A 25,495-nucleotide genomic window follows, 5' to 3' on the forward strand; every position below is an offset into this window, starting at 1 on the left:
AGCTGATCAAACTTGGGAGGTCCCAGTGGTGACAGAGAGAAGGGGCCAGATTCAGGCTCTATTTCGGAGGTAGAGGCAACAGGACTTGGTGTGCTGGAAGATGGTGGAGAGAGTGTCCTGTTCACACGATATCCCTACAAATGTGCAATGTATATGTTTTAACTTTTTATTTAGAAATGATTCTATACGCACAGGAAATCTACAACTTCCTGGGGCAATCAAGGAAGACTCTAAGTGGTGGGCTTGAGCATCTGAGCAGACAGCGATGCTGTTTACTAAACAAGAAATTCTAGAGGAGGAAGCAATGTGGGGGTGTGGGCAGGAGGAATCAAAACTTGAGTTTCAGATCTCTGATGGCTAGCGGAGATCCAAGAAGAGATGTCAAACAGGAAGCTGACCTTCATGTCAGGAACTCAGAGGAACAGGCAGAGCTGGGTGTATAAATTTGCACTCAGCTCAAGGCCATGGGCCAGGCTGCAGCCAGGGAGAGAGGTGACCTGGGCACAGAGGGGAGGTGGGTTTGGACGGAGCCTGGGGCACTCCCACGTCTTCTGCATGACCCAATTCCCCCATTGAAGCACCTTCTCTTTGGAACCCAGACTCCACTTCCAGGTACCTCGGTTGTCCACTGGGCTCCACGAGCTGGTGCTGCATGGCCTCGAGCAAGTATAAAACAGGGAGAGTCCGCCCAAGGTTCACGTGGGGGTTAAATGAAGTGGTGCACCAGGCCGTGCTGGCACACGCCAGGGAAATCGGATGGTTCTGAGAGGCAGCACGTTCTGGTCGCCCCAGGCCTGGTACACAGAGTGACCAGCAAGGAGGACCCTGCACCAGGGAAGCAGGGGGGCCAGCCCACCCCAAGCTGGGCCCAGAGATCCAGCAGCCCAGGGTGACGAAGCTGGCTCATGCTCCAACCTCGGGGCCAAAAAATAAAAAAACCCCAAACCCACCAAAACCATGGGCCATCACATGGCAACGCTCCTCAGCCTCTGCTAAGCAGAGGAAAAGGGACAGTAAACATTAGAATTGGTCCCTATCAAATCCAACGATGCTTTTTATCACCCCTGGTGTGCTCTGCTCTGTAGAACAGGCATCCAAAATGCCACTGTTTTTTAGATGAGGGGGACAGGGAAGTGTGGCAAGGGCTGGAGCAAGCATCGGAGCCTACAGACTTCAACCTGGAGGCAGAGCAGGACGTGCAAGGCCAGAGTGTCTGAGCAGCCGCCGCCCAAGGGCCTGTTTCATTTGAGGCCGGATCACAGAGCTGCACATCTGGAAGGGGGCTCAGATCCACCGGGCCCAACCCTGGGCATGGCTGTGTCTTGGCTATCTAGCACTGAGCCTGCCTTTTCTTTAAGGTGGCAATCTTGAATTTCTTCAGGGAGAATCCCTCCCTGCCCTGTTGGGGTATCTCAGTGAAACTGGCATCAAAGTGCACCCCTGTCCCCAGCCAGGTTGGTCCATCAGCCTTCTCCTGCTGAGACTGCACATCTCCAGCAGAGTGACACGAGGACAAACGAACAAACACTGCCAAAATATCTCAGTAAGTGTGTGTTGTATGTACTAAGTGAATGAAATTTTCTTTTTCTCCAACTCTCCTTCTCATTTTCTTCCCTTTCAGACAGTAGTCCACAACCACGAGCCCTGACCCAGCCTAAGGACACAAGTTAGTCGTGATTTCTGATGTCGTGGAAAGTGAACACTCCACCCAAAGGCCAAATCAGTAAAGTCTCTAAGGAGGACAGCACCATCTTCCCCAGAATCTCAAGTCCAACAGGAGGACCTTTCTGGCAGACTCTCATGTTCTCCTGCTCATCCCCCTCCCCACAGAAAGAAAGACCAAGCTAATGCTCAGGTTACCTAGAACCCCAGCATGACATGAGGCCTGTCCCCTTCTGGCCTGGGTGACACTGAGTACACCAGTTACTCAAAAGACTTCAAACAAGTTTCTTTTTTTAAAAAATGAGCTAACATGAGCTAATCTCAGTTTCTGCTGGCAATCTAAGAACCAACACAGACGATCTACCCCCCATCTCCCATTTTACGGGGGGCAGACATACTGCATCTCGGGAAAGGCAGGTAACTTGCTCAAGGCCACAGAGTCAAGACCAGAATCTGGGTCTTGAGACCTGAGGATTTCAAAGACCTCCTTTCTTGTTTCCTCTTCTTTAAAATAGGAGTAATGATATCTGTTTCTTAGTGTTACTAATACTATTAATAATAGGAACAGTGAAAACGATAAGAGCTGATGTTTTGGAGCCCTTAGGAAGAGCCAGGTATGATCCTCACAGCATTGCATCAAGGTAAGAGCTATTACTATCCTCATTTTACAGACGGGGAAACCAGAAGTTAGGTGAGTTGCCCCTGGTCACAAAGTTAGAAGTGGTTGGCTTTGAACCCAGATCGTTCTGCTTCTCGAGCCTGCACATTTAGGTATAAACAAGATCATATGTACGAAGCACTTAGCACCGTGCCAAGCACAGCGCAAGAACTAAGTATGTGGTAGCTATTTTCATTTTCAGGTCTTTTAAACAAATCAATAATTTGTTTTTTGGAATGGACAGTACATGCACATGGTCTATGGCCATACCACCCTGAACGCACCGATCTCGTGTGATCTTGGAAACTAGGCAGGGCCGGGCCTGGTTAGTACTTGGATGGGAGACAATACACGCACGTGGCAGGAAATTTAAAAGGTGCACAAGAGCACCCAAGGAAAAGTCTTCCTATCACCCCTGCCCCCCGCCCACCCAGTCCTTGGCCCAGACATGACTTCTGTTCCCAGTTTCTCAGGTTCCCAGGAGCTAATTGTGAACGATACTGAGCACAGCGTAGCAGAGATTATATGTGGTTACTCCGGCTCAACTTAGCTCAGTCTCTTGTGTCCAACTTGCAAGTGGCAGGAAGGAAAAAATGCCAATGCCTTTTTAAATTTTTTAAAACTCTGATAGATATTTACAGGAAAGAAACATTCGATGTTTGTTGGGTGTGCACTCCCCCAGCCTAGGGGAGCAGGACCCTAAGGGGGTGTGGGCACAGGCCCTGGCCAGGCTGCAGGACATGAACTTGGCTCCACTACCTTCTGGCTGTGTGACCTTGGCCGAGTCAATGCTCTTCTCCAAGCCTTAGTTTCTTCATCTACAAAACGATAGCATTGACCTTAATGACCCCTGAGGTCCTGTGCTTGGCAGTGACTGCAAGGTGGATCAAAGTGGGGTGAATGGGCTCCCGCAAGAAAAGCCCACAGAGCGGGGAGCTAGGACAGAGCTCGGGGAGACACAGTTTGGAGGCCCCCACCAGCACCAGCCCTGAAGCTGCTCCCCTGCTTTGCCCAGATAAACGGCTGTAAGAGATTACGCTGTTCTTCCTCTCCCTGCACACATGCTTATCAAACACTTAGCAAGGGCAGCGAGGATGCATTGAAATACAAAGCAAAGAAGCAACCCAGTGTCCCCTCCACTTACAGATAAGTTCCTGTTGACAAGGTAGCCCAGGTGCCCGGGTGTGTCTGTGTTCCGGATATCCACGTCATGGGGTGACACATAAAGCTTTGTGTCGTTTAGGTCAAAGAACTCGACTTCTGTGAGACCCACCCACAATGGGTTGCCCCAGTTGGACAGGATTTCCATGGTCACGTAGACAGCATCTTTGATCTCTTCTGCTCTCGTTCTCTGATTGTCCTTAAAGAAGAGGAAAAGAACACCAAAGGATTAAAACGTGACAGGCTTAAATTCAGCTCTACCACTGCTGCTGGCCTTCAGCAAGTCATTTAAACTTCAGAGTCTCAGTTTCTTCATCTGTACAATGGGGATAAGAATAGTACCCACTATCTGTGGTTATTATAAAGATTAAATGAGCTCATATTGTAAAACATTTAAAATATAGTTGCTATGTACCTTGGCACTTAGTAAGTATTCTGTTTGAGAGTTCACGAATAAATAAAAATGTTTAAAAAGCATCGGATTTTGCTGGGTGTGGTGGCTGGCTCATGCCTGTAATCCCAGAATTTTGGAAGGCCGAAGGGGGAGGATCTCTTGAGGCCAGGAGCTCAAGACCAGTCTAGGCAACATAGCCAGACCCCATCTGTACCAAGAAATTTAAATATTAACTGAGTGTGGTGGCGCGTACACCTGTAGTCCTAGCTACTCGGGAGGCTGAGGCAGAAGGATGGCTTGAGCCCAGGAGTTCAAGGCTGCAGTGAGCTGTGATGATGCCACTGCACTCTAGCCTGAGCAACAAAGTAAGACCCTGTCTCAAAAAGAAAAAGAAAAGAAAAAGCATCAGATTCTACCGGAACATGCACATCTCTCCATCGCTACGCAGTGTTCAGGTCCAGGTGCCTGACATGGCACGACATCTTCTGAATTGGGTAAGTGATCTGGGCTGAATTGTGTCCCTTCCAAATTCATCCGATGAAGCTCTAAACCCCAGTACCTCAGAAAGTGACTGTATTTGGAGAAAGGGGTTGTAAAGCAGTGATTAAATGAAAAGCAGGCTGTTAGGGAGGCCCCTAATCCAATCTGACGGGTGTCCTCATAACAAGAGGAAATCTGGACACACAGGGGCACCCTAGGGACGGGTGCACACGGAAAAAGATCACGTGATGACATAGCAAGAAGGAAGCCATCTCTAAGGAGAAAGGCCTCGGAAGAAACCAAACCTGCCAACACGTTGACCTTGGACTTCCAGACTCCAGAATTGTGAGAAAACAAATCTCTGCCGTTTAAGCCACCCGGCATGTGGCATTTTGTTACAGCAGCCCAAGCAGACTAATACAGTAGGTAACAAGGCCCCATTGCCTTGGACAAGTCACTTTACATGCCTCAGCCTGGTCAGGGAAGATGACATGACACCATCTGTGTGATAATTCTGCCAAGGACATTAAGCAAGATACCAACACCCAAGAAGGTCCTATCACGAGCCCCGGCCCTCTGTGTACTTGGCAAGTGTCTGTTCCTTTCTGTTTCTCTCCTTCGTTGATTTTAATGCCGGCCTCCTTCCCGGGTTGGCCGTCTGCTCTGAGAGTCTGCGTGAATGCCATCAACAAATGGCCACCCTTCGGAATGGCTCCCTGAGGCCCTCCGGGGCCCACTGCGGCACTGGTCGCCACGGATCAGTCACTCGTAAAATGGTGCATTCCCCGCGTGCACATGCCCTCTGTTAATTAGCACTGCTAATCTGCAATGGCTCTGTGAGCAGGGAGCTGAGCAAATGAACAGCAACTGTTCCCCACTTATTTTTTTAATTAATAGCCAGCGAGACGTGCTATCGCTCTCAGCGTGTATTTGGACGAGGCTTGATTGCCACGTGGTGGGAACGGGGATGGGGAGGAGGTGGGGAGGTCAGTTCCCAGCTCCCAGAAGAAACACAGGGCCTGTTTTGATTAGCGCAGCCCTGGAAACCGGCAGCTCCCTCCTCCCCTCCTCCCCCTCCCAGGGTCCCGGCCAAGCCCTCCGCTGCCCTGGGCTTGGGTCCCAGGCTTGCAGGATGGTGATAAAGCTAAACTGGCCTGGCCGACTCGGAGGGGACTGGGAGGTTTATGAGCTTTGTGCTTGTGAGGAGCAGTCCAGGGCCAGGTGAGCCGTGGGTCCTGGGTCCTGGGGGCGTGAAGAGGTGGCACTGCTCACGGTGTTCGCTGGTGGGGGGGAGGAGGGCCAGATGGGAGGCAGGCTGCCTCGAGGAGGGGCTGCTGGATCTTCTACCGGTGCAATCAGAAATGTGTGAATTCCTGAGCTGAGTTTCTAAATGAAGAAGCTGAAGGATCTATTAACTAAGGAAGTGTCACAACTTGTCAATGCCCTAACTCGATGGCTACTCCTGCTTTCAGTATTGCCTGGTTTAGGATCCCCATCGTGGGTGTGAGGGGGGCACTGGCTGGGAAGTTCCTGGTCCCTGGCATTCATTAACCCCCTCTCTCACCAAGACAGCTGATTTTCCTTTGGGGAAGTCACCTCTTCTCTTTTCTCAGCCATGGGGTGTAAGGGGACTGACACTTTCCCACTCCAAGGAGGGGCCAGACTGGTCTAAGGAATCAGTGTGTCCTGTCCCCTGGGCCACCAAGAGGGAGCAGCTCAGCGATGGGCACGCACCCCAGCATGGGTCAGCGTGAGCACGCCAACCTCAGATTTACATGGGGAGGAACACTCTTCTCTCTCGGCAGTGGGGTCTGAGGGTGGGAGCTACCCAGCAAGTTAGGGACCACAAGGAGAGAGCAGAGCTGGGACCAAGCTCCAGGGGACAGCTGACACTGTGGAGACCGAGTGGAAAGACACAGTGTGAGCTGCTGGATCAAGCCCCACCTGGCCCCACCCGTGGGATTTTCAATGACAAGAGTCTGCAATTTTTCTTCTCTTTGTGGCATAAGTCAGTTTGCCTGGATTTTCTGTCTCCTGTAATATTAATATAAAGAGACTTACTCCAAGCTCTTTCTAATGTGGCTGAAGTCTCACCACACTTAGAACATTTGCAGCTAAGAAAGCAATTATTCCACGTTGAAGAGGGGGGAGCAAAGCTTTGATTTCTCCAGATAGCAAACCTTCAGCTGATATTTACCGGTTCCTCTCTGCCACGTGCCGGGCATTGAGTCGCACGTCCTCACAGACCTCTCCTGTTTCACCCTCACCGTGGCCCAGCGGATTGTTGAGCCTATTTGACAGCCAGGACCAGAGAGCTTAGGAGGCTTGTCTGAGGTCACAGGACCTCTAAATGACGGTACCAGATTCAAAGCCGGAACTCTAGTCCAGGCCTGCCCAGAGCCCTGTCTGCCACCATATGAATTTTACATGTGGCTTTGGGAGGACTTCACCTTAAGTCCTCACTGGCCAACAGTAAGACTGGTGACCACCGTCCCAAATAATTATCAGACAGGCTTGGGTAAAGACGGGGGCAGGCAGGATGTGCCAGAACACACTCCTTTTGACGCAAAAGAAAAAAGAATCACCGTTAATCCTACCACCCTGACCCCACAGTTTCCTTTTGTACTAATAGTTTATGTCCCAGTTCTGTGAACACGCTCACATGGGCACGTCTTTGTATGGTCACTGCAATCATTTTGGACTCGATGAAGATTAACATCACCTTTTACAGTTAAGTTTATATCCTTAACATTTTCTACCTGCATAATCTTCATAATGAGAGCTTCCATCTTTTTATACCACTGCGTTGTGCTGATACATCACACTTTCCTGATTAACTCCATTGTTATGAGACATTTAGGTTTTTTAAAAAAATCTTTCCCTACTTGCAATAATTCTGCAACAGACATCTTTGTGCCTACAGCTTTTTATTCCTTAGGATAAAGTAGTGGGATTGTTGGGCTGCAAGACATAAGTATTTCTAAGGCTCTTCCTAAGTGCAACCATTCTGCTTTCTAAGAGCGTTTCACCTGCTTATGCAGCTGCCTGCAATGTATGGCTGCCACGGCTTTATGGTAACCTTGCCAGCACTAGAGGTTATCATCAAAAATAATTTACTATCTCAGATAGCAAATGGGACGTGGAAGTTGCTCTAATTTGCATCTCTTGATTACCAGCAGTATTGGACATTTTCCTATGGGCTTACATGCTATTTATATTTCCTCTTGTGTGGACAGACTTCTCTCTGTTGAAACTCCTGGCCCACATCTTTCTCTCTCTGCTTCTACTCTCCACCACGTATGTGTCTGTGGCTGGGGAGGTGGGGAGATGGAGACACACGGGCAGAGAGATGCTAAGTTGACAGCTGTCAGAGCAATCCCCACCGAATAGAAATGACTGTTCCCAGGGGACCTTCCTCAATGCATTTGGAAATCCGGGTAAATCGAGGCCCTCACCTCTGGGTCCAGTACTTGTTCCTCAGTTGGTGAAACAACCCCGCCGAGGTGGGCAGAGTCACTTTCGATGGCCTGGAGGACTTTCAGAAGCTTCTGCTGTTGTCTGAAATGGGATTTTGTTTTAGCAAAGAGGTAGTAACAAATGATGCGCAAAACAGAATATGCTAGTCAAAGGCACCACACTGACTTTTCTACCTCAAGGAGAAGGAACAGTGTGAGAAGAAAGTTTGCACCCTGTGTACAGCTCAAAAGCACAGGCAGGCCATCTTTCTCCCTTTATAAACAGCTGCACACTCAGTGATGGAATCAGAGCCCAGCAGGAGAAACAGCGCCTGAGGCAAGGCAGCCCGCTGACCACCTCCCCAAGCTAAGAACTTGTTAAGAGTCAAGAGCAGGGGTCAGCCCAGCTGAGGCCTGCAGGTGAAATGCAGCCTGAGGCCTGTTTTTGTATGGCCTGTGAGCTAAGAATGGTGTTTACATTTTTAAAGGGTGGTTACAACAAACAAAAACCCAAGAAACAAACAACATCCCCTGCCCCCTCAGCCATTTTACTATTTTACAGAAATAGTTTGTGGACCCCTGGTCTGGAGATCTGTTCTGCTCCTCTTGTTTCTGAGGACATTCCAAACCCAGCAGAGTTGCCTTAGTCATTTGCAAATACTCTCACACACTCAGTTTAAGGCTGAGTGCCCCAAGACCCTGAAGCACAAAGGATCTTGATGACAAAGAAAGAAGCATTTGGCAATGTGTGTGCTCCTGTAAATAAAACTGTATCAGATGGAAAATAGCCTCATGGTCCAGCCCTTTCTCATGCAGGAGAAACTGCAAGTTCTTATACACAGTCACAAGAGTACACAGCCATGGTTTACGTCTAGGGTGGGCAGACTCCTGGGCACTGCCTTCAGCCTATTCAGGTTATGTAACAAGGGGCTCCCTCTGGGTGGACATAGACCTGGAGGGCACTCAGCTTGGTTAGCAAATTCCTCCTTTGTGCAGAAGAAAAGCCCCCACTCCCCTTCTGGGCCAATGCAGCTCCAGGCTGGGGCCTTAGCTTAGTGACAGCGTGCAGGCTGAATGTCGGCCCCCTCTAGCTCCTTAGACAGGTACTTTGTACAGTCCACAATGTGCACAGCTGGGCACGGCAGCCCTGGGCTGGGAGTGTGTCTGTGTGCCAAGGCATCCCAGAAACTACAAGCTAAACCTGCCACATCTTTCTGAAGATCAGTTTTGCGTGAAGACTAGACGGAAGCCTTTATTTTGATAATAAAACTTGACAGTTCCAATAACTGATGCTACACGGTAATGGAACAGAATGCTGAGTTTGAACAAACTTTTAATAGAGAAAAAGAGCTTCAGAGGGATGCTGCTTCGGGCCACCTTTGCCCCCCAGGCTAGCTGAGGAACAAGTTCACCACCCTGTGCTGCGTGGGGTACTCCAGTGGAAACCTGTGGGAGGTTGCTGTTTTATATGGGTTACGAGTGAACTTAACAAGCCAAGGGCCATTTGCCTGAAAGAAATCAAGTCAATTTAATGCTTTAGGGCTGGAGGGGGCACGGAGGGTACAGTCTAAGGGAGCAGTTTAGAAGGGTCTGGAATAACGCGGGAAAAGCCGCACTGCTAGGGAGCTTTTGGTTTGGACTCAGCCTTGGTAAGTACCTGCTTCCCAGAAGGCCGATTCTGTCAATGGCTTGGTCGATGGCTTTGTCTCCCCCTGCTGCCCTGGACGGCTCCTGAGTGGTGGTCGCCGTGGCGATGGGAAGCGGCTGAGGATGGAAAAGCTTATTAAACAGCTGTCGAGGCGATGCTCCTGGCCCAGGGCACAGCAGGGCCACGGTCAAGGGCACACGCTTCTCAGACTTCCCTTTGTGGGCAACAGGAACAGGAATGTGAGGGTGACAGCCTCTGCCTGCGGCCGGTTAGATCTAGAACCCATCACACAACCTCAGTTTCTCACGATCTGGGAGGTCCTAGGAAACAACCTGCTTCAATGGGACACTGAGAAACGTCTCTCATCAGAACCTTCCTTTCGCCGTCTCAGTGGAGCCCCTGTTCTGTTTGCTACAAAGTAACCAGACTCCAGGGAGGATTCCAATAACATCGTTAGATCTTTTCATTTTTTTTAATCCTCTGAGCCTTCTCTCCTTCTTTTTTCATTTATCATCTAAACTAGCAATGTGCCCCGCTGCTTATCTGCAGAAGATTTTAGTCGTTGGAAGCTCTGCGGGTCAGGAATCAGGTCACCCAGAGATCCTGGACCACAGCTCCTGAGTCTAAGGGAGTAGTTTTAATGGGTCTGGAATAACATAGGAAAAACAAAAAAAAAAACCTTCGCGAAGAAGAATCCTATGGCTGCATTGCTATGGGGTGGGGAGGATTGCAGACTTGTCAGCAAGTACTGCTGGTGGCAGCCGAAATGACCAGGAACTCGTAGGGCAAGCAGGAACAATGTGAAGAGAAAATCTCTCTGGTGCTCTAGGGTGCTGTCTGCCCAGCCCCCTATCCCACTTGGGCACTGTGTCCCCTCCTTCCCCTCCCCACTCCCCTTGTCTCCACTACACAAAGGGCTTCTTCCTCCTCCCTGATAGGCTGGGCTCATTCCCACGACAAAGCTTTTCCCTGTTCCTTCCACCCAGAATGCTGTTCCCTGTTGTTGGCACCTTCTGTGAACAGGCAAGGCTCAGCTCAAACGGAACGTGCCTTCCGAGGGGCTTCCTGGACCACCCCATCAGAGGTAGCCAGCATCCCACACCTTGTCACTCTTTCACCCATTAGCAGCTTTGCTTATCATCTCTCTCTGAAGTCACCCTGTTTATTGGTGGCTTTATTTGCTGTTGCCTGCAAGCTCCTTTGTGGCCAAGTGTTCATCTGTCTTAGCCATCTCTGTATCCTGAGCACACTGCATAGACCCATGCACGATCTAGCAGAGACATTCCTGCACATTTTACTAACTCCCAGCCTTATGTGCCAGGGTCATCTTTGCTGAAATACACCTAATTGACCTAGATAGATACAGATATAATTTATTTATTCAAGGGACTAAGATCTGTTTTTGCATTGTCTTGTCAGGAAATAGAAACCTAACAAGGAATTTGAGTCAGCAGGCCTCGGTGAGTTCTGGCTTCAACTCATGAGCTAGGGGAAGCCACTCCAGCCCTGCTGTCCCCATCTGTGAAATGGGCAGGACAATGACACTGGTGGTCAGGGCTCACAGGGAGGACCTGCTGGAAGGCCGTCAGGGGCTGAGTGCATGTATGGGGCTTTGTCATGTCTCAGCCAAGCACTGACCTCAAGGGTCTCTTCCTTCTCCTTCAGCAGTCTGGTCCACGGTTTTACTGGTGGTCCCTCCACATCCTGGAAAGACATAATCATATGATGTGAGGTCGGAACATCCACTGCGTACTTTTCACCGACAGATGAGGGCATACAGGGGGCAGGAAGAGTCTCAGGATCTCGTAGACATAAACATCAGAGGCAAGAACAGAGCTCCAGGAAAACAGACAATAGGTGCTGTTCGATGAATGCCAAAAAGAGCAGCCCTGAGATGAAGCCTGGGGACCAGGTGGCACCGTGGATGAGGCCCTGGGCTCGCAGGCAGGCAGACCTTGGCCACTTCCAAAGACATCACTCAAGCAAGCCACCTTGCTTCCCTGGGTGCCACATCTACAAAGCAAAGCAATAAAACCAGCCGTGCCCATCTCAGGGTTACTGTGAGCATTGCAGGGGACAAGCTAAGAAAAAGGGTTTCAACAGGGGCGTCAGACACCATGCTTCCGAGGAAGAAAATGATTGTCGGGGTGTGTCCCCGAAGGCCCCTGCCCCGCCTCACCATTTCTCCTCCTGGTGGTCGGCAAAGCCGAAGGCAGCAAGCACAAGCTCAAACACCTGTATGCCCAGGGAAGTTTCAGGAACAAGTGAAACAGGCCAGGGTAGACGACAGGGAGCAGTGAGGGCTGTGGGAGCTGAAGGGCTCATGCCCTCCAGGGAGGCCAAGCTTGCAGTTTACTCCATTCTCTCACTGACCCACCGGTTTGCAACCCTGGTCTAAGGTCTCCAGGGTTTGCAGGGAAACAACAAAAAACGGAAGCCCAATGACAAACAACCGAAGCCTTCCGAAAGAAAAAAAAAACCGAAAAGAAGGTGGAAGAAATGGGAGCACTGGCGGGTCAGTGAGCGGCTGCAGACCGTGGAAACGCAGATGCGTCTGAGGTCAGCAATGCCCACCGCCCCTCTCTCTTCTCCGCACACGCTCTTTTCAGCTGCTGCTCAGACACTGCCTGGTGCCTGAGCTTCCTTCTTGTCCCCTTGCCCAGGACGCACCTGCAGCTCGGCCTTCCTGCTCAGGATCACCCTCTGCAGGGCTGCGTTCTCCACCTGGATGGCTCGGAGCACGGCAGAGGCGTCTTCCTCTCGGTCCTCGGCCTCACAAACGGTTTTGCGGGTTGCAGACAGGGGTCTCTCTCGCCGGCTTCCAGGTCCTGGGGGCAGGAATCAAGAAGATGCTCTTTTAGATTACGTGCTCAGAGTGCAGCTCAAAATCTATTAGAGCAAACTGAGGAACATTCTATTAAAAAACTGGCCTGGACTCTCCAAGAATGTCAAGGTCGTGAAAGACAGAATAAGGCCTGGAGAACTGATTAAAAGCGACTAGGCAGGCATGGCAACTGGATGCAGTGGCGGCCCTGGGACTGGGTCCTGGGTGGCGGAAAACTGCTGTAAAGATTATTGTGGCACTTGAAGAAATTTAAATATAGTCTGTGGCTTAGAGAATAGTATTAATGCTAAATATTCTGACTTTCTTAAGTGTACCATGGTTATGTAAAACGAATGCCCTTGTTTTTAGGAGATACATACTGCAGTGTTCAGAGGTACAGAGGAATGATGTCTGCAACTTAATCTCAAATAGTTAAAAAATATTTATATATATGCACACAGACACATATATGTGTATGCCCTCTATCTATAAACTATATAAATAGCATAGATAGTATAGATCTATAAATAGTATAGATAGTATAGATCTATAAATAGTATAGTATAGATATAGATCTATAAATAGTATAGAGGGCATACATATATATGTACATAAATATATATTTATATATAAAATATACAATTTGTATCTAAATATACATACATATATATATGGCAGGAAGGGAAAAAATATAAAGCAAAAAGCAATTGGGGCAAAATGTTAACAACTGGTGAATCTGAGCATCTGGGCGAAGGGTGGAACTAACATTGGTACTGTCCTGGAAACTTTAAGTTTAAAATTGTATCAAAATAAAAGGTTACAAAAAAATTAACCCTCTAACAAAATATCCGTAAGGAGTAATACATAATGTTATGGAGAGAGATGGGTATTTTGCAATATTTTTGCTTCGTTCTGTTTTGTTTTTGCATGGGTAACAAGTATTGCCAAGTAATTACATTTCAATTTAAGAAAAAAGCATCGTGAAATTGCAGTTGATTCTGAAAGTTCCCTTGAATGGAAAACTGGTTTTATAAAATAGAAAGTGCTACGCAAAAAGGACCAAGACTGGTTAAATAAAATGAAGTATGGTGCACCCACCCAATGGAGTAGCATGCAGCCGTAAAAAGAAAAGAATGCTAAACAACTACAGATAAAATTATACGAGGACTTGGATTTGCTTCATAACAATCTGGGGAATGCGTAGGGTATAGACAAAATGAAGTTGGTCACACATTGATTATTGCCCGGTAATGGACGCATGGCATCACTGTCACATCTCAATTATGTTTGGATTTTTCCCATGTTAAAAAAGTTCCATTAAAATATAGAGTGTTCAAAATATTTCTGTTGGGATGCTTAAAGAGGCTTGACCTACTAAATCTCATCCCTTGAGCAAATATTTATCTGTGCCAGGCCCTGTTCTTGGCACTGGGGACACGGCAGTGACCAGAGAGACCAAGCCCCCTGCTGTCACGGTGAGAGACTATAAGTAAAGAAATTATAAAATTGAAAAAATAGAATGTCAGATGGTGGAAAACCACATGTAAAACCATGAACAGCAGCAGGGTGGGCCTCGCTGGGGATCAAGGAAGTGCATTCCAGGCACCAGAGCGAAGGTGGGAGGCGTGTGGTGTGTTCTGGAAGAGCCAGGTGCCCGTGGGGCAGGAGCGGAGCATTCGGGGGATGTAGGTTGAGAGGTGGCCTGAGAGGGGTCGGGTGGGCAGGTCACCATGAGGCCCTTACTCTGAGGGAACTGGGGAGCCACTGAAGGACTCAGAGCAGGGGAGGACTGGATCTGACTCGAGTGCTGAGCGGAGGGGGCTCAAGGGAGGTGAGGGTGAGAACACTGAGCCCAGTGAGGCGCTGCCGCAGATGTCCAGATGACAGAAGGCAGCAGTGGAGGAGGGGATGCAGAGTGTGGTCAGACTCTGGATAACCACTGAAGACAGAGCCAGCAGGATTTCCTGACAGTTCAGTGTGGGCGGGAGAGGCAGAGAGGAATTAAGGATGCCTCCAAGGGTTTGGTCCCGGGAAGTGGGAGATGGAGTTGCTTTCAACCGAGCTGGGGGAGGGTGTGAGAGGAGGGGGCTTGGAAGGGAAGAGCAGGGTCTCAGTGTGGGGCAAGTCGGGTTCAGATGTGAGTTTGGCATCAGAGCAGAGCTCTTGAGTTGGCCTGTGCACACAAGAGTATGGAGTTTGAGTGGGCAGCCTGGGCTGGAGATGTGAATTTCACACAGGCAACTGGATTGGGTCATTTAACAGTAATATCAAAGATGGGCATTCATGGTGGCCTCTGACTAACTGGGACTTTGCAGGTATGACCTCTGGAGAGTTCTGTATGTACATGTGACCTGGCACAAGGCCTGCTGAAAAACAGCATCCTTCCATCCTCATGACCTTAGCTGTTGATTATTAAAGATCCCTGTCGGAGCACTTGACTTTCCTGCTCTGCTCCTACTAGAGCGTTGCATCTGAATGTTCAAATAGCAACATCAAGAATGGCATTGGCAGGAGAGGGCGGGAGACACACAGAAGCTCTCCTGGGCTGGCTTCCAGGACAACCAGGCACAGGGCTGCTGGACTGTGGGTTTTTATGGGAACGCTAAGCTAAAATGCCAGGCACCAGGAAAGGGGCTGAGAATGCAAATGCCCCAGGGACCAGAGCAGGCACCCTGAGTGACACTGAATGCCAGCGGCCGAGTGCTACTGAATAAGGAGACACCTCCCAGCTCTAGCCAATTCTTGCCATACAGGACTGTGTTCCTAGTGTTGCTGAATGCTTTTCTTTCTTTTTTTTTCCAAGAAAAGCCAGAATCTGAAATTTATGTGAAATCCCCTTAATTTTATTTGTTCATGACTTATTCCAGTTTTTAAGAACTGCTGCGAGGGGCAACAGAACCTTGGGGCTGCTCTAATACAGGCCATGCCATGGCCAAGCTGCTCCCCCAGAAGGTCAAGGGCACCCAAAGGAACCTTCGTGGCACCTGTGGATGGCTGGCCTTGGGCGATAAACATCAAGTGGGTCACTTCCTGACTTTGATGTACTGTCTCCCGTCATCATCCCTAAAGCTCTAATGTCCCCTAATGTCCCCTGTCTCCAGGGAACAGAAAAGTAAGGAGCAGCTGGAAATGTGGCCCAGGGATTCTGCTAGCCCCCTCGAGGCTGCTGTGCCTTTCTCATCAGTTCCTTGGCCTGCTCTGCAACTGGAGGGATGAGAAGGTCAAACGAACACGGGCGGAGAATATGAGGCTTGGAAGGAGTTCTGCTCAGCAAGCTGTGGTGCGATTCTCATTGTGATGGAAACGTGGGTGGGCAAAAGGGTGGGGAGGACCACAGGGATCTTCCTCACTCCTGGCGAAAAGGATTAGGTCCCCGAAGTAGCTGCGAGGACAGGACAAGGAGCGAAGGAAGCTGAAGGGTGTGGTCTTGAGCTACATCCTGGAGCTGGAGTCGAAACTCCCTGAAGCACAGACACATCCTGGCCCCCGACGCAGAAACGCATCCCAGGCAAGGCCAAAGGCGCTGCCTTACACGGGCCTGCGACCTGCACAGCACTGGGCGAGATGCTGCTCGGGGTGCAGCAGTGGGCGGAATAGGCACATCCCTGTCCTCACAGACCTCACGGCCACACAGCACAGACAAAGACGGGCATGCGCACAGGGTAGAAACATGATGGGAGGGGATGCAGCTGTCACTCGAAAGGAACGGTCAAGAAAGAGGACATCTGAGCGGAGGCCCGAAGGCAGTGAGCCCTGGGAATACCCAGACGTGGCGGCTGTTCCAGGCTGAGGGAATAGCAGGTGCCAAGGCCCTGAAGTGGGCGGAGCTCGGCACGCTGAGGAGTGGCTGTGGGGTGGACAAGTTGTGAGCTCTGTTCTCATGGGGCTTGAGGCCACGAAGCCCTACAGGCCTCAGCTACTTCATGAGGTCACACCCGTCTTAGTTACCCTCTTATCCCTGGCACCTGGCATTATAATTTTTGTCAAATGAATGGATGAAAAATGACTTCAATCCCAAACCTTGTAAATCTCAGTATTTGTGACTCTCACAAAAGCATACGGTTTTCTCCATCATCTGCAGTAAATCACAGCTGAAAAACTCAAAACCCCTGCAGACCCTATAGACAATTCTATAAATAAGGGACAAACACGCTAGCACCCCGACATTTGGGGTGCAAGCGCCAGTGTTGGTGGAAGGCTCGGGCAGCGCCAGGATAAGCAGAACCTGAAATTCACGAGCTCCTTTCCATTTCTCACCCAGAGCACTCACAAAATCTGTCTAAAAAGAGCCATGTGTTGACCCTTATTTTTTTACTGCCAATACATGGGCAAGGGGCTCTTCCTCCTGGGCCTCACTGGTCTGAGGCTGGGGCACAACAGTGCACCCCCCGATATAGCCAGGAAGCCTGCCATCCACGGCCTGTGAGCGGTGAGGGGCTCTGTCCTCGGCCGCTGCAGCCCTGCGTTCGCTGCTTCTTCTTGGAAAAGGATATTCATGAAGGCATTTTCTTCCAGGAGGGACCAGTTTTATCTGCACAAACCCTTTTGCTCTGAGCGTCTTTCATTCGGGAGGGAATGCTCTTCTAGCAACGTGATCACCGGGCGCTGCATGTGCCCTTTGAGTCATATTATGCTAAGAAGATGCTTTTAAAAATTCAATCACCCTTTTTCCAAGTGAAGGTCAGCTCTGCAGCTCCACTACCAGAGCCTGCCCCACCGCGGCTTCCCAGCACCATCTGGACATGGTGCCCAAGTCCTTCCAGATCACATCCCCGCGGCACATCCCCTCACCCCGTGCGAGGGGACCACCTTTTAACTCTTTTTGATGCTCCCATTGCTCACTTGGGCGAATGCTGGCCTGAACCAGCAGGAGGTGGATTTATTCTCATCACAGACCGAGAGAATGGTGGATTTATTCACACAGTAAATCTGTGCCACCAGCAAAAGCCAAATCGCACATTTTAATTTATCCCAAACTGCTCTTTTCTGGTTGAGAACCATCCCTCTTCTGAGAACTTCACTTTCTTTTTGTTTCACCAGCGCTTGGCTTTCTCTTCTCTTACAGAGAAACAAAAAGCGTATCAATTCAGGAGATTTACCATGACTGCAACACATGTCACATAGAAGACGGGAGGCCATGAGGCTGTTGGTTGGCTCACCAGCTGGTGACTTGCTCCCACCCGCCAGCTGTGACTTGAAAAGCTCAAATTCGGAGTCTCTGCAAAATTACCCCTTACTGCATGCAAGGGGCCTTGGAGGTCACCTGGGAATCCACTGAAAGGGCAAATATTAAATCTGAGAACAACAAGGGTCTATCATAGCAATCAGAAAGCAGCAGCCCACAGACATAACCTGCCCACAGATATGTGTTGTGTAACTTTCACTTTTTTAGAAAAATTGGAAATGGATGCCAAGCTTTAACAAAAAGAGGAAATCCACCTGAAAATTGGGATTCCTGGCATCTCTTGAAAAGTGTACCATCTGGCAACCCTGGACCAGCATTCATAGTACGTGGCAACCTTTGGCTGGAGCTCAGTGGTGGCGCCCCCTTGAGATGGGGGCAGAAGTGCTCCAGCGTTCCCAGTGTTCCCCATTCATTCCCTGCTGTCCTATGTCTGGTAGACCTGGAAACGGTACACTATGTCGTATGGCAAAAGGTCCAGGGAAGACTTAGCCCTGTTTTCTCTTGAGAGGTCTACCCTCATCTCGAAAATCCAAGGGCGAGGTGGAGAAGGGGGGATGCACCCTGGAACAATGATCTCCACCCGAGCACTCCAAAGCCTCCATGCATTTCAAGTTGCCGCAGCACCATGAGGCCACCTGCTTCCCATGGCGCAGCAGATTGCGACAAATGGCCACAAATTCCTCCCACCCCTGTACAGGGACCACTTTGCAATTTTGATTTTTGCAGCATTTCCCATCAAGTGAAGTCTATTTCTCTAGTGGGGCTTGGCCTGGTGATGCTCTTGGCTAACAGGATGTTAGTGATCGTGACCAAGCAGTCTTAAAAAAGCACACACACGCTGGGGCTTGTCTTCTCATGCTGCCCCGAGACCACCAGTGCTGGATAATAAGACCACACACAGCCAGGACGAGCTGTCCCAGTCAAGGTCCTCAGGACAAATTAACCTGTCAGACATGCGAGTGAGGCTGTCCTGGAGTCCTAGACCATCTGGCCCAGCCACCTGCTAGCTCACTACAGGACTGCCCAGTCCACCTACAGACCCGATAATAAAATGGCTGCTGTTTTAAGCCACATTTTGGGGTGGATTGTTAGGCAATAATCACCAGCTGACATCCCTGGCTTGTCAAGGCCTGTGTTCTTCTCACCTCTAAAGCTTCTTTTGGGGCCTCTCCATGGCAGGAGCTGTCTGTGACCCTAACACTCACACTTCTGCGGCCGTCTCTCCTCGAGCCCAAGAATGCATGCGATATCCAAGGAAGGCCATCAAGGGCCCCAGACTAAATGACTTCTACTCTTTCCTCTCTGTTGTTATAGTCTGTTACTCCACACCCTGCTTCTGAAAAATCTGTAGCGAAATGTTCTGTGTGTTTGATTTTTATAGGAAATGAACAGCAGCTTTTGGTCTTTCTGGAACCATGATCTTCACAACACCCACGGTTTCCTTTGGGGAACCACCCTGCCTCAATCTGCTTAGTCTGTTGGGTGGATATAACCCCACTCCTGACCCAGCCTGGCCCATGAGGGAACTACCTCTCCCTGACCTTGGAGAATGGAGACTAACTGGTTTAGGAAAGAGCTGGTCTTGGACTCACGCGGGAACTAGAAAAGAAATGGTCTCTTTTGCCTGGGGTTGCAAAGCAGGTAGAAGGGGGCCTGGAGCCACTGGGGGCCATCTCTGGGCCACAAAGGCAATGCCTGCCTGACAGTGACTAGAGATGTGATTCTCAAAGTGGACCAGTAACATCACCTAGGAACTTGCTAGGAATCGAAATACTTATGTTCCACCCCAGACCCAGAGAATCCAAAACCCTGGAGCTGGGTTCCAACAATCTATGTTTTACTTGGCTTTGCAAGTTATTCTGAGGCATGTCCAAGTCTGAGAACTTGGACTAGAGGAAAGCAGAGCTAAGTGTTGAAAGAGCTTCCCGTGATAGCATCTGAGCACCAGGATCCTACCACGCCTGAGACCAAATGTACAATCCTGGAATTTTCAGGTCTGTGAGCAACACGTTTTCCTTTGTTGTTTAAGCCGGTTTGGATTTCTGTCACTTGCTGTTAATGAACACTGACTAACGTGAGGTTCTGCATTTCAGCAGAATGGCCTTTCTGTTGCAGGTTTTCCTGGCAGGAACGCTAACTATAGGGCTGTCAGGGTTCTCTAATTCACTCATGTTGAGGGGTGTTACTTTATTTCTGTGGTTGGCAGCTTGTCTGGGGAAAGTGGTTCAGATATATCACTTCCCTAGAGCACTCTGACAACTTGGACAGTAAACTTTCTGCATTAAAGACTAATGTTCTTTCACCCTCAAGAAGACAACAGTCTCTTGAAGGAGTCTAAGCCTCTGAAAGGAGATTACATTAGTTTTTTGGAAAGATTATGGATAGAGGCTGGGGTAATACAGGACATGAGGCCCTTTCATTAGAATTAGGGACAATTACAGTGATAGAGAGGAATGAAGCTACCATGGAGTTACATCATATACACATTTAATTGACACAAATTCAGTTTTATGGGTTTAGCCCAAGAAAAGGGGGCAAGGGGAGAAACAACTCTTTAAAGAGTGTAGGAAATAGGTTACACATCTGGAATGGCAAAGTAGCTCATTTGGACCAACCCTTCCCTGGAACACAACTAGAAAACCTGGACCAAATATTATAAAATCTGCTCGAACAGAGAAATCTGTTTGAAGGCAGATAGGGTAAAGAAGGTTGTAAAGAATTACAGGACCAATGGCAGACAGGAGAAAAAGCCAGAGAGGTGAAGCCAACATCTGGAGGCCTTTCCTCTTAACGTGCTGCTAATTCTGAAGCAGCTGCCACAGGCTGGGAAGCTGAGCAGAGCTGTGACAGACTCAGGGGGTACAGTCTGAGAGTGGGGGTGATCTGGAAGTAGCCAGGACTAAAGGGCACACAGAAAGTTTAACAATATGGGAAAATCCAAATTACTACTGACTGTATAAAATAATAAAAATTAATAATAACCATGTCTAGTGGGGTTTGGAACCTAGAGAGAATTAAAATGCATGGCCCCAGTATTTCAGCTGGGAAGGCAGTAAATGGAGTTACAGAGTTGTAAGGTACTTCCACTGAATGAGAAGTGGTAAACTTGCTAATTTCAAGTAAACTCTAATAAGTCAAGAATGCATGTTGTAATCTCTTGTAATGACTAGAAAAATAATAAAAGGATGTATAACTAACAAGCTAATGGAGAGGAAAAAAGAGGAATAATACAGAGCAATCAGTTCGAAAGAAGGCAAGAAAGGAGAGAAACGAGGAACATAAAACAAGCCGAACAAATAAAAAGCAAACAATAAGATAGTGGATTTAAACTCAAATATATCAGCAATTACATTAAACGTAAATGGACTAAATGTTCCCATTAAAACACACAGATTGTTAGAGGATAAAAATAAAAACCAATTACATGCTGTGTACAAGAAACAAACCTTAATTTAAAGATACAGAAAGTTTGAAAGTAAAAGGATGAAAAGATACACCATATAAATACTAACCAAAAGAAAGCTGAAGTATCTCTGTATTGAAGTAGACTTTAAGGCAAAAAGCATTACTAGAGCAAAACAGAGATAATACATAGTGATTAAAGGTTCAATTCACTAGGAAGATATAAAAAGTCTAATTTTGTGTGTACCAAAAAAGACAGCCCTCCCAATACAAAGTAAAGCGTGTGAGCAGCCCACCCTCCAGATTTTGCCTGGAGGAGGGTGAGCTGGTTTGTGATTCCACTGTCCACTCAGGAAGCCTCAGGTTCCACGTGCCTCTGGCGGTATGAACATTCCAGTGCCCTCTGCATGATGCCAGTGTTTGAAAACACACATTTTCCCTAAAACCCAGGCCCTACACAAGGCCAACTGCTTCATCTGGGGCTCACCCTAGAAGCTGTGATTTTTCCCACAGCTGACTCTCTGGGGCTTGCTGAGAGATGAGGTATATATTACATATTCATCTATATTAAGTCATATATGCTGCACTTAATCACCAGTAAGAGGGATTTCTAAGGGTAGCTTTGGCCTCCGTGCACTTTTTGCTGCCTTTAGAGCCTAAATGCTGGGTGAGATGTGGCTCTGCTCTAATCCCATTTCAGTGTGAGGACAGTGACAGCGCTGCGGTTTTCCGCTTTCCTCCTAGCCACAGCCCTCCGCCTTCGAATCTGACTTACGTAGGAACCAAGTATATTTACTGGATAAAGGCTGGGCTCCAAACCTGTTTAAAATAAGGATTCTAGTACCTCAAACAGTTTCCTCTTTAAGAGTATTGATGGGGCTGGGCGCAGTAGCTCACGCCTGTAATCCTAGCTCTTTGGGAGGCCAAGGTGGGAGGATCGCTTGAGCTCAGGAGTTCGAGACCAGACTGAGCCAGAGTGAGACCCTGTCTCTACTAAAAATAGAAAAAAATTAGCCGGGCATGGTGGTGCACGCTTATAGTCCCAGCCACTTGGAAGGCTGAGGCAGAAGGATCGCTTGAGCTCAGGAGTTTGAGGTTGCTGTGAACTGAGCGGATGCCACGGCACTCTAGCCCAGGTGACAGAGAGAGACTCTGCTCAAAAAAAAAGAGTGGAGTATTGATGGAACAAATTGCTCTAAGAACCAAATACCAGCTGGTTATCTGATTTTTATCCGATGGACCCAGTGACACGTATTTGTATATGAATGCATGCTTCTTTGCCTTGGTGGCCAGGAACCTCACAGTCACAACTGTGACTACATTAAGCATTAATTTGTTCACCTCCTGGTTTCATCTTCTTTTCCTACACTTGTTTTCTCTTCACCCTCATTTCCTCTCGTTTGTTACAGTCTTGCACTATACACTGTGCGTCATTTGTTAGACCATATCAGAACTCTTTGGAGAAGGCCAGATTATTGATTAATTAATTAGCCCTATTTCTCAAAATACTGTCCATGAAGGTATGTGTTCTGGGTTAAATTGTGTCCCCTACAAAGATGTTGAAGTCTTAGCCCCCTAATACCCGTGAATGTGACCTTATTTGGAAATAGGGTCTTTGTAGATGATTAAGTTAAGATGAGGTCATTAGGGTGGGCCTTAATCTGTCTTTATAAAAATGGCAGATTTGGGCACAGGGACAGATATGCACGCAGGGAGAATATCATGTACAGATTGGAGTTATGCTGCCACAAGCCAAGGAACTACCAGAGGCTAGGAGAGAGGTCTGGAACAGATGCTTCCCCAGTGCCTTCAGAGGACGGCCCTGCCAACACCTTGATCTTGGACTTCTAGTCTGGAGAACTGTGAGACGATACATTTCTGTTGTTTAGGCCACTCAGATTGTGGCCTAATACAGTGTACCAGATGATTTTAGTTGATACATGGTTAACTTTTTAAAAATACTAACATATTTATATTAATGAGCATTAGAAAAAATATAACAAGTGACTCAAATCTATTATTTTTAGGCATGTTATTGCTTAGGACTGGGCTGTGGGTAGGTATTAAGAAAATAATAGTTTAGCTGGCACATGAAGGGCTGAACAGTGAGTAGTTAAGAGTAGAGATTCTGTTGCTTCCAGATGAATAATGGAAGAAAAAAGGAGAGATTCTGCAGCCCAAGTTCTCAGATACTGGCTTCACCAATTACGGGCTGTGTGACCTTGGACAGATTCCTTAACCTCTCTGTGCCTCAGTTTCCTTGGCACAATGACATTGATAATAGCAGTACTACTGCACAGGGCTGTTTGGATGATCAAATGCAAGATTAAATGTGTGGTGCTATACCCAGCCTAGGAGCTAGTTCCATGCTTTGTAAGTGTTGGCTCTTAATTTTATTACTTGGATAAAGAAAAAATAGTGACTGTGGCACATGCGTTTAAGAGGGGAGTCCCAGTTAGCTCAGTAGGGTGGCTGGAAAGGTACACGACCGGCACTGTGCCGCCACCACCCTACTGGGGGCTCTGGGAGGTTTGGTGCAGCGGCATACTACCCTGGGTTTCATTGTTTAGCAACTTCTTTTGGAGGAACTTCTGAGAAGCCATTTTAATTTCCTCACACAGAGTGAAGACAGCACCAGCAGTAAAGGCTGGAGGTTTGTCAACTCGAGCAGCAGTCAGTGGGGCCACCGCAGGAGGTGTATAAGAAACAACGTCACTCGGGATTGCTACCCCGTGTCCACCTGCTGTGGGAGTTCCGAGAGCTGACCCAGGCTGCCACTGGTCCCACGGCTCCTTCTCCCCTCTCTTTCCTCCCCAGCTCCCATCCGACCAGAGCCGATAGAGCCAAAATTCGCCAGATTTTTCTGACATCTTAACATCTTGCTCTTGCTCTTATATCATGCTCTTGACTCCTACAGATCTTTTCTCCATTATCTACTTCCCAGTGTGACACCTCTGTGACGCTATCAGCTGCAGGGACCCTGACGTGCCGGCAGCGGTTGCCTCCCACCTCTATGTCCTCGGGCCCCAGGCAAGCCTCTTTCCAGGCTCTGGGTCTCACCAAGAAGTTCCCAGGAACCAGTCTGGCGCTAACTGCCTCACTGGATCCTGGCTCCTCGTGGAGGGATGCAGGCCGTGTTGGGCCACGGTCCCCAGGTCCCTCCTGACTGAAGCTGGACACAGATCAGAGACCTATGACAGGGGTCTTAGCACTGTGTGGCTTGTGCACGCACAGATCCCAGCTCCGGGGACCTGGGTTGCCTGAGTCTCCTCTGCTAGTGACGCAGACTCAGATCCTACCCCGGTGCTTTAGACCATTTTCTGTTGTTTATAACAGAATACCTGAAACTGGGCAATTTATAAAGAAAGTGAATTTATTTCTTATGGTTATGGAGGCTGAGAAGTCCAAGGACAAGGGGCTGCATCTGGGGACAGCCTTCTTACTGGTGGGGACTCTCTGTAGAGTCGCGAGGTGGTGCTGGGCATCGCATGGTGAGGGGGCTGTGCTAGCTCAGGTGTCTCTTCCTTTTCTTACAAAGTCACCGGTCCCACTCCCATGATGACCCATTAACCCATTAATCATGAATGAATTAACCCATGCACGAGGGCAGAGCCCGCATGACCCAATCACCTCTTAAAGGCCCCACCTCTCAATCCTGCCACAGCAGGGATAAATTTCAACATGAGTTTTGGAGGGGACAAATATTTAAATGATAGCACCTAGCCACATGACAGGCCAGGGTCCCCCGTCACTGCAGGCTCCCCAATACCCAGGTTCTCACCCTAGATTGTTTAGGATAAAAAGTTACAACGAGTCTTTTACCTATAACTGACTCCTCAACACCCAATTACTGTCCAAATCCATCCACTGGTAACACTCAGAGACTGAGCCACCGCCCTCTCCACCCTGAACCACCTGGCCTCTTCCCTGGTCACCTCCCATCCACCCCGGCTCCGTGTGGCAGCCAGAGGGATCTTTTTGAAACGTCAACCAAGTCAGAGCCTCAGCTACCACGTTCCAGCTGTGTGAATTGCCTGCTCTAAGCCTCAGAGAACCTATCGCCAAGGCAGTTACCAGGATTATGAGAGATGATCAAAGTAAAAGCTTATAATGCTGGCTGGCTCATAGTAAGTGGTCAATAAATATAATCTCTCATTAAAAGAGAGAGTCTTAACCATAAATTCTGTTGTACCTTCAGAATCTTATACCATTTGCATGTATTATTACCCATATAAAGTAAGCAAATTCATTTAAAAATGAAACAGAAGAAAAGAAATTTTCAAGTATAAGCACGCCTTGTTGTAGAATCAGAAAGCAGCTGTGATGGTTAATTTTACGTATCCACTTGACTGGGCCACAGGGAGCCCAGATATTTGGTCAAGCATCATTCTGAGTGTTTCTAAAAGGGTACTTTTAGATGAGATTAACATATTAATCAGTTGAGTAAAGCAGATTGCCCTCCACAGCGTGAGTGGGCCTCACCCAATCAGTTGAAGACCAACTCTCTAGGGCCCAGGCGCAGTGGCTCAAGCATGCAATCCTAGCACTCTTGGAGGCTGAGGCAGGAAGATCACTTGAGCTCAGGAGTTTGAGACCAGCCTGAGCAAGAGCGAGAGCCTGTCTCTA

At 48.5% G+C, this 25,495-nt stretch overlaps 1 protein-coding gene across 1 annotated transcript in view; it reads right to left on the reverse strand.

The window, feature by feature from the left end:
• The window catches only part of KIAA0556 (KIAA0556 ortholog), a 184,872-nt gene that overhangs the window by 52,966 nt on the left and 106,411 nt on the right, over positions 1 to 25,495 (reverse strand). Inside the window, exons 9-13 of the mRNA XM_012644954.1 lie at positions 12,129 to 12,286; positions 11,097 to 11,162; positions 9,468 to 9,574; positions 7,811 to 7,913; positions 3,465 to 3,680 (exon numbers count right to left, since the gene is read on the reverse strand). Of these exons, the coding sequence (XP_012500408.1) occupies positions 3,465 to 3,680; positions 7,811 to 7,913; positions 9,468 to 9,574; positions 11,097 to 11,162; positions 12,129 to 12,286 (650 nt within the window). The remainder of the gene's footprint in view (positions 1 to 3,464; positions 3,681 to 7,810; positions 7,914 to 9,467; positions 9,575 to 11,096; positions 11,163 to 12,128; positions 12,287 to 25,495) is intronic.

This window comes from Propithecus coquereli, unplaced genomic scaffold (genome assembly GCF_000956105.1).
Source record: "Propithecus coquereli isolate 6110/MARCELLA unplaced genomic scaffold, Pcoq_1.0 Scaffold223, whole genome shotgun sequence".
Classification (NCBI taxonomy): domain Eukaryota; kingdom Metazoa; phylum Chordata; class Mammalia; order Primates; family Indriidae; genus Propithecus; species Propithecus coquereli.